The following is a 9,216-nucleotide window of genomic DNA, read 5'->3' as shown; positions in this document are numbered from 1 at the left end:
GGTGGTTCTAAAACATCTACATGAACTAGCTCAAGGCTTCGCCTTTCATGTAGGAAATAACCTAGTAGAGGCATTGGTTTAAGGGCACTTGGTAGACAGTAGAAAATTATTACGCCTGAAAAAGTTAGTCCAATGGGGTTCGTTCCCTTAAAAAAGAATAACTGAATCTTAGACAACCTGGAAGAATGAGGAGGTTGTGGGGTGAATGATGGGTCAAAGAATGGTGGGAAAATGTGAAGTAACCACACGGGGAATATGATTAAAAAAAAAACAAACTAGAGGGGGTAATGTTTGTGATGCAGTGTTGAAAAGAGGCAGCGGAAGATAAACAATGGAAAAAAGATTGTGGAGGTGGGCGGGGAATAGGTTGGAACACGGGTGTGGTAATGAATGTAGTAGGAACGAGTGGAAGGGTGGACATATATATAAGTAGGAGTAAAATCGGGTTGGTATTGTGGTGCAACAAAAGCTAAAGAGGTTGTGATGAGGGCGAAAAAGATGTGGTTGGTTAATAGGAGGATGAGGCGTTCAATTAGTCCATGTAGCTAGGGTTGCATGAGGTTGGTGAAGGGCAGTGTGACATGCATCGAAGAATTGTTGAAGAACTATGTGGTGAGAATCTTGGATTAATTCCTAGGTATTCTCAAGTTGGGTTTGCATAATGTTAATCTTGTCAATGATGACTTTTATGACGACATTTATATCTTCGGCTAGCGGGTTGGGAGGCATGGAGAAGGGTCTATCAAAGCCCTAGTTTGATGGGCTATACTAAAGTTAGTGTAAAATTTATAAGAAAATTCCATTAAACTTTTAATAATATTACATTTGACATAGATAAAATATAATGCTATTTAGCTAAAACTTGACCATGTACGTGTCACGAATTGCCCCCTTATCAATAAAACTATTGACTCAAATGGTACAGGACAGGAAAATTTCATTAAACTTTTGATTCCATTACATTTAGTGTAGACTAGATATAAAGTTATTTAGCAAATATTGTGACCCTTGCTATACAATTGTCACAAATCCAGTTATTTTTACGAAAGGTAAATAACAATAAGGAAAAAGCATATATAATGCCTACCTGCATGTAGTGGGTCATCTAATTAGATTTTTTTGCGACTCTTTTAAATCTTTTCAAGCCTACCTCTCCAGTGAAGGAATTGGACCTCGTAACATTGTGGATTGCAACGACCATTTTAATAAATTCAACAAAGCGTTGCAAAATTGAAATCAATATCAATTTTCATCTTCTTTGATTTCTCTCCATTAATACAAAAGGTTTAAGTTAGCCTACGCATTAGATCATTTAATAATGGTCTTATATGTAATTGGGCTTGAATGACTTAAAGTACAATTAAGTTTCAGGTTTGGGAGTGAAAATTATTGCATGGTTGAATGAGGCACTACTAAGAAAGTAGCACTGGTCTCTTTTTCATGAGAAAAATTTCTTGTGGAAAGAGGTGTTAGTTACTAAATATAACGGGTGGAGGGGGCTATAGCTTGTGAGGAAGAGGGTAGAGACCATTCTATTTGGTGGGGGGGCCTTAGAAGTGTATGAGGAGCAGATAGCAATGTCAAGTGGTTTGAAAAATACTTGGAGTGGAGGACTGGGAGGGGAGAAAATTTCAAAATTTTTTTTGGTAGATCCTTGGCTTGAGGATACACCTCTATACCTAACCTTTCCTAGGCTTTTTCTTCTTTCCAACTGAAAAGATTGTACTATTTTTTAAATGGGGGCAACGGGAGGAAAATGGTTGGAATTGGGCCATTAGGTGGAGACGGAGGTGCTTCCAATATGAGCAAATAATGATACAAAATTTTATTGGAAAGCTATGTGGACATGAACCAAAACAAATTGGTTGTGATGTATGGAGCTGCTGGTCATTGGAGAATAATGGATCATACCCTATTAGATCAACGTATCATGGCATTTGTGGATTATTTCAGCTGGAACACACACCCATTCCTATCTTTAGGTTGATTTGGAAACTCAAGGTACCTCCTAAGGTCTCTTACTTCCTTTGGAGACTATTCCTATATAGATTGCCAACTAGAGACAACCTTTGAAAGAGGGGTGTCCTTAGTGAAAGAGTGGAGTTAAAATGTCCTTGGTATGAAGAAACAATAGAAACAATGAGTCACATAGTGTTAAATTGTCCAATGATAAGCATTGTGTGGAGTAACTAGTATCATATGGAGGGCCTCTCTACTATTTTACCAGGAAAACTAGAACAACATCTTCAACAACACTTTCAGTTTAGAGGATCAATAATTGGAGAAGAGATTAGATTGGTTGTTTAGAGTGCTAGAGCATGGTCTATATGGGATGCCTGTAACCAAACAATTTTTCAAGGACAAAATTTGGACACTAACAAAATAGAGCAACAATATTTGTTTTTGGCTTGGTCATGGCTTAAAAAGATGGTCAATCCAGAAACATTTTCTTTTGTCCGGCCTGTGGAGTGCCGACCCAGGTTTGTATTTAAAAGAATTGCTTGGACAAGGTTATGAGTGATAAAAGAACTTGATTTAACCGCAAAAGGCATGACCTGCATAGGGCGTGCATGAGCTCTCAATTGTGCATGGCAATATGACTTTAATTTAATTAATTTTTGGATCAAACTAGTCAAGTGAGTGGTTCATGAAAGGGGTTACATTTATTGATGTTAGACTCACTTTGGAGTACATTAATGTGAATTTAATATGGCTGGGGAAGTGCATGTTGGCATGTTGATTTCATGTCAGGAGTAAGGTGTCACCATGTATATAATGAAAGTGGTGGATGGCATAGGTGGGTTGATAGTGAAATTTATGAGCATATATCATTAATTCCAAGAAATTAACCAAAAATAGAATTCGTTTTATGTATCCTACTTGGGTCTGTATATAGGTACCATCTTGTACCTGAATTCATAATTTTATGTATGATTTTTTTTCCAAGAAAAAAGTTCCATCTTTGAATGTGCTAGTTATTATCATAGATGAATTTTGGAGACAAAAAGGACCTATGTATTTGTTCCTAGATTTTTTTTAAAAAAATTCTAACATCTTAGAGACAAAAACTTTTTCGTCTCCAAATCTCAATTTTATTTGTGATATCAAAATTTTATATTGTCATATCACTTTTAACTATTTAAATAAAGTCAAAGTCTCATGATTTATTTGTAATATATTTTTCTTAAGAGATTAAACAAATTACAAGAGGCGGACTATAAAACTTTGTCTCAACATATCCAGAGATGCCTAGATCTGCAACGAATGAGACTTTGTCTCTAAGTCTGTTCTGAATAACTTAGAGACGGGAAAAATTGCTTTTGGAGACGGAAAATTCTATATAAGATTTTTCTATTATTGAAATTGAAACTCTTACCATTAAATCGACTCTATTGGGTATTTGAATTTTTTTGCACAAAACAAATAGATGAATGAAAAGAAGTATTTAATTAAAGTTGAAAATTTAAAATGTAATTTTTGTTATATAATAACATGTATTATAAAATTTGAACCTAAAATTCTCATGTAAATTATTAACAAAATTTTTCACCAGTAGATCAACTCTAATGTTTTAAATGTTTAATTGATTGATAGTCTAATTGACAAATATTTTGTATTATTTATTCGTAAATTATTTTATCAAAACACATTCATACTATTTAATATTTTTATTATACTAACAATCATATATTAAAGAAATAAAATTACAGAATAACTCAGTTCAAAGTCCAGTGATATGTATTATATTTCTGGTTTTAGCGATTGGTGCGTGCATGTATACCCTCTCATGAGGGACCAAAGACTTGGTGAGCCTCCGACACACGAAACTTATACAATATTTCCAATTGTATAAAACCACTTGTACGGTCGAACCAATATTTAAACTTATTTATTGAAATAAATATTTATTTTAATGAAATTATGGAATCATATTCAGCTATCTATTAGTCACACGAACAAATGGGCCACATTGCTCTATTTTATATCACCTGCCCCAAGGAGAAAAAATCGTCGCCTAGAACTAGAATATAGGGTAATCTTTTTTATGCAGTTTTATTTATTTATTTATTTATTTATGTAGAAATACTGAGATTTGATGGACAGAATCCAATTAACATAGAGTAATTTTATTTGCACTATGTTTAGCACAGTAATACTTACATCAACGTACAATACAGAGATGTAGAATAACATTAATGATACGATAAAGTGAGGCAAAGAAAAGAATTAATCTAAAAAAAGTGAATAAAATTAGGAAAGCAAAATTGGTCGTTGTGTGAAGACCGATAGTACATGAATTGGCCTGGCTATGTTACAAAATTTAAGAAATAATTGAATAAAATTAAAAAAGAAAAGAAACTAAAAAATTAATATTTCTGATCAGCTAGACATAGGATAATAATCGTTAAACTAACATAATAATAAAGTATAAACATTAAGCTATGAAAATTAAGACTTAGAACTGCAACTACAGAATAAACATATAACCACCTAATTAACAACACAGTTCACAAACAACTAACCTCAAAGCGAAAGAAAGCACCGTGGAAAACTAAAGTTACATAAATATTAATAAAGGCTTAAATATATGGTGGGTATTTCATAAATTAGTAAATTTTATTTTGGATTTTTGATAAAAAAAACGTGCATTGAATTTTTAATAATTTTTTTTTTTCATTTTTCATCATTGATATTGTTTTGATCCTTCTAAGTTAATATATCCTTTTTTTTCATTTTAGTACATATAATATTTTGTTTATAGCAACTAGTAACAAATAGTCTACATTTTTTAAAAAAAGTAATATATATATATATATTAGAAGGATTAAAAAATAAAAATTATCACAATTAATTTTTTATTTTATTAGAATACTTAAAATAAAATTTATTAATTTATCATGCAGCTTAAACTTACAAATTTAAGCTATTAATAAATATTTATGTTTTTACCTGGTTGATCCATGTAGTCGACTCCACCTAATGGAATAAGTTGTTGTTGGTGGTTAGATACCCTCTTTTACCACATTTTTATAATATTGTCGTTTTTTGCTGATAAAAAAAATTCAGATCAAAATGTTCCCGTGAAAAGAAAGGTCTTGAGTGTTGACTACCACTGTCATATTACAATGATCCAAAAGATACAGGTAAAAAAAATAAATAAATGAACAAGTAACGGTTTTTTCCGCGAACACGTTCTCCCTCTTGGTTTTTTTTTTAATGTACACCATTTTTTAATTTAATTTCCAACTTTTATGTTTTGATTCACATCTCATTTTATAAATAAGCGTGATCAAAGGTATCTGGCAGCTCTAAACTCAAGTGAATGTGAATACAAACTCTGTCCTTTTTGTTTTTTTTTTTTAATTTAAAATATTATAAAATATAAATATTATATTATATAATTATTTTTAATTAGTTTTAAAATTACTTATTTATTAAATTAAATTTTTTAATTTTGTTTTTTACTTTTTTAAAGAAAATAATGAAACATATTAAAAAAATACAATTATAACATAAATATAAATATGACAAAATTAACGATGATCTGAAATATATTGTGTACTTTATAATTGTTCTAACATATCAAATGTAATTATTTAAGTATTTTATTGATAATGTAATATAATATTTTTTTATAAATAAATTATTAAAAATTTTTTTTTATTATTTTTTATTAAATCTAATGACATAAACAAATTAATTATATTTAGCAATATAATTTTATTAAAAATAATTATATTAAAATATTCAAATTTTAAATAAAAGTATTCACCTAAAAAATATGTTAAGTAAATTAAATAATAAAACAAAAATAATTATATTTAATAATATCATTTTCTTTTAAAAAATAATAAACAAAATTATAAAATTTAATTTAACAAATCAGTAATTTTAAAAAAAATTAAAAAAAAAAACAAAAAGAAGAGAGTGTATTTATGTTCATTTGAATTTGCGACTTTCATATCTCTTTAATCACGTTCATTTGTAAAAGTGGTATGAATCAAAATACAAAGTTAAAAATAATGTAGATTAAAAATTAAATTACAAAGTGAGGTATATTGGGAAAAAAAGAATGTATTTACGGAAAAAGAACCACAAGCAAGCATGTTTCAAAATAATACAGTAATTTATTGAAATCAAATAAATTATTACTGTCAACAAAACCATAATGGTTAGTGTGAATGTTTGGAATTTTTTGGCAAGAGATAACTTTTTTATTTGTAAGTGAAAATTTGAATTTTAGACAAATAAATTATCTTAATAAAAAATAAAATAAAATAGGATTCAGTTTCATTCGATTTAAATATACCAAAACCGAATAAAATAAAATCATTTTTTTACGATTTGGTTTCTCGATTTGACATTTTGTATTTTTAAAAAAATCTATTATCATAATTTAAAATATATCAAATAAATTTGCATATATAATTATTATGTTATATTATTTTAAAAATAAAATTTACATTTTTATTAATTTTTTTAATATATTTTAATTGAAAATTATTATTTTTGTAATATGTACTCAGTTGACTAGGTTACCTCGTCGAACAAATTTGAGCAACCTGTTTGGTTCAAGATTCTGACTAATGTTTCATAGCAAAACTCTGTCTAATAAAATATTATTTATTCTTCATAGCAAAAATCTGTCTAATAAAATATTATTTATCTATGTTTCATAGGGAAAATCATTATTTGAATGCATCAAATAATCAAATAGGTGTACTCCACTATTCCTTAACGTAGAATGAAATATTCTCAATGTCTGGTAATCAAAAACCATGCTGTACAGAATTCCAAAAAAAAAAAAACCGTGTTGTACAATTTTTTTTTTCATTTTTTTTAACACAACTATTATCTTTTCGGTTACTGTAATCTTGACGAAATTGTTACTTACTAAATACTCAGATAACACCTTTGATTATTACAGATAAAAAATATTGCCTACTGCAAAAAGACAATATTTTTGTCTATTTTTCCCTTTATCGCAGTTTGGAGTTTTTTTTTTTTCTGAGGGAGAAGTTTGGAGTTGTTAGCTAAGTAAAACATGTCTATTGTATACCATTAAGACCAAAAATAACTATTTTTTTCTTGTTTTTTTTAGTACTGCTATTCTATTTTTTGTCAGTACTGTTATCCTGACAAAATTCTGACTTAGTAAATGCTCAAGTAACACCTTTGATTATTACAGATAAAAAAACATATATGGCCTATTATAATTAAAAAAGACAATATCATTTTTGTTTATTCTTTTTCTTTACCGCAGTTTAGAGATGCTAGCTAAATAAAAAATGTGTATTGTCCGGAGCACGTGGGCAAGTGCATATTCTTTTGTGTAGATATATTCTCTATGCCAATAAATTTACTTATTATCATTAACTTCATCACTAATTAGTTGACCAAGTATGTATGTATATTAAACCATGTTCTAATAATAACCTGTTTTCAGATTATATTTAATATATTCTTAAATTGAAATTTTCAAAAATCACTGTCGAGTGATAAATATATGAATAAATTTTTGTGAATTATGTTTGGATATTGATCGGTACTAATTAAAAAAATTCAAGAATATAATGACATAGGTCACGATGTAAAAAAACTGAAGTTGACTTTTTTTTTTTGTTTTTGTTTCACATCTTGCAAACTTACCTACATTTATGAACAACCCACTGGTACACGTTACTATAAAAGAGACATGCATATGCCTCACTTGACTTTTTCTTCATGCATGTTCCACTATTTTTATTGAAAATCAAATCAAATCAAATACTAATGCATTTATCAATCGGCCCACTGGCACACGTTATTCTAATTCTCTAAAATACACATGCTTAGACTTGTTTTCCCTAAAAAATTTCTTTATATGGTGAAAAAAAAGATTCATATTACAATTATTTGTCCTATATGACCATACATATCATAACAGCTAGTCTACCAATTAAACCCAAAGTCAACACAATACTAGGTTCTTATTTATTCAGTTGCTTGTGACATGCATTAAGATTTCCGTTGATTCAATTAGCAATGCTTCTGATCGGCCTTGAAAACTAGGGGAAATAAGGAATACACTAGAGTCCCTAATCCCTATATATAGAGGCAAAAGTAATTAGACACTGATCACAAAGTTCCTATCCTAAGTCACAAAATACATAAAGTTGTCATTGGTTTCAAGTTATCAAAACATGAAGGTGAGATGGTCTCGTATCGAAGATACAATTTATTTATTGCATGGCACACATTGATTAATCATTCGCTTTTTGAGTTTTGTAATTGTACCTCAGATCATGGAACAATATATATAATATTATTATAACGTAATTATCTATTTGCGCAGCAAAAGATAGTCCTTCAAATGCAACTGCACAGTGACAAAAGCAGAAGCAAGGCCCTCAAGATTGCAGCTCAAGAAATAGGTGCACGACAAACACACATTACACGTCTACACACACACACACATATATATATATGGTTCTTGTTAATTAGTTTGTGATGATCTATGAAATTAATTAACATATGCATGCATGCAGGTGTGAGCTCAGTGGCATTGGAAGGGGATAATAAAGACAAATTGGTGGTGACTGGAGATGTGGATGCAGTGTGCTTGGGTCGGGTTTTGAGGAAGAAGTTTCGGTGTGTCACCCTTGTAAGTGTGGAAGAAGTGAAGAAAAAGGAAGAAAAACAATGCATAAATGAAGACAACAAAGTGTGTTGTTATTATCCACCGTACTGTGCTCCTCCACCTTGTGGTCCTTCTCCCTATTGCTACAAAGTTGTTTATGATTCATGCGACAATAGTTGCTCTATCATGTGAGGATTACAAACCATGAAAATCAAAGTGATCAAAGAGTACTATTTCAAATTTGCAACCATATATGGTTATGCGTGTATTTAATTAGTTCTATTATCCAATGAGATTTTCTCATTCCCTCTCTTTCAATGAAATCACATGGAACTCATTGCTTACTTTTCTATGAAAATTTAGAAGTTGCTTATTTGATTTCCTTTTTCAACTTCGGTTCTCGATTAATAAACAATAAACCAAACTAGAAATTAATTAATCACAAGAATATATAGTTGCGTACGCTTTAGTTTCCTTCCATCAATTGTATTCATTATATTCTTAAATTCCACTTGGGTGTTATTTGGTGCATAGAATTGGACTTCAAATTTTGAAATGGAAATGAATCCTTGGAATTGTAATTAATTTATTTGTTT

General features: G+C 29.5%; 1 protein-coding gene across 1 annotated transcript; it reads left to right on the top strand.

Moving 5' to 3' along the window:
* Positions 1–8,012: 8,012 nt before the first annotated feature.
* LOC114425171 (heavy metal-associated isoprenylated plant protein 47-like) lies at positions 8,013–8,966 on the top strand. The gene is made up of 3 exons (XM_028391965.1): positions 8,013–8,189; positions 8,336–8,414; positions 8,529–8,966. Exons 1-3 carry the CDS (start codon positions 8,184–8,186, stop codon positions 8,810–8,812), a joined length of 369 nt encoding a protein of 122 aa, XP_028247766.1. The 5' UTR covers positions 8,013–8,183; the 3' UTR covers positions 8,813–8,966.
* The last annotated feature ends 250 nt before the right edge of the window (positions 8,967–9,216 follow it).

This window comes from Glycine soja, chromosome 9 (genome assembly GCF_004193775.1).
Source record: "Glycine soja cultivar W05 chromosome 9, ASM419377v2, whole genome shotgun sequence".
Lineage (NCBI taxonomy): Eukaryota > Viridiplantae > Streptophyta > Magnoliopsida > Fabales > Fabaceae > Glycine > Glycine soja.
The sequence above is the reverse complement of the archived record's forward strand: the minus strand, read 5'-3'. Positions and strand labels throughout refer to the sequence as shown.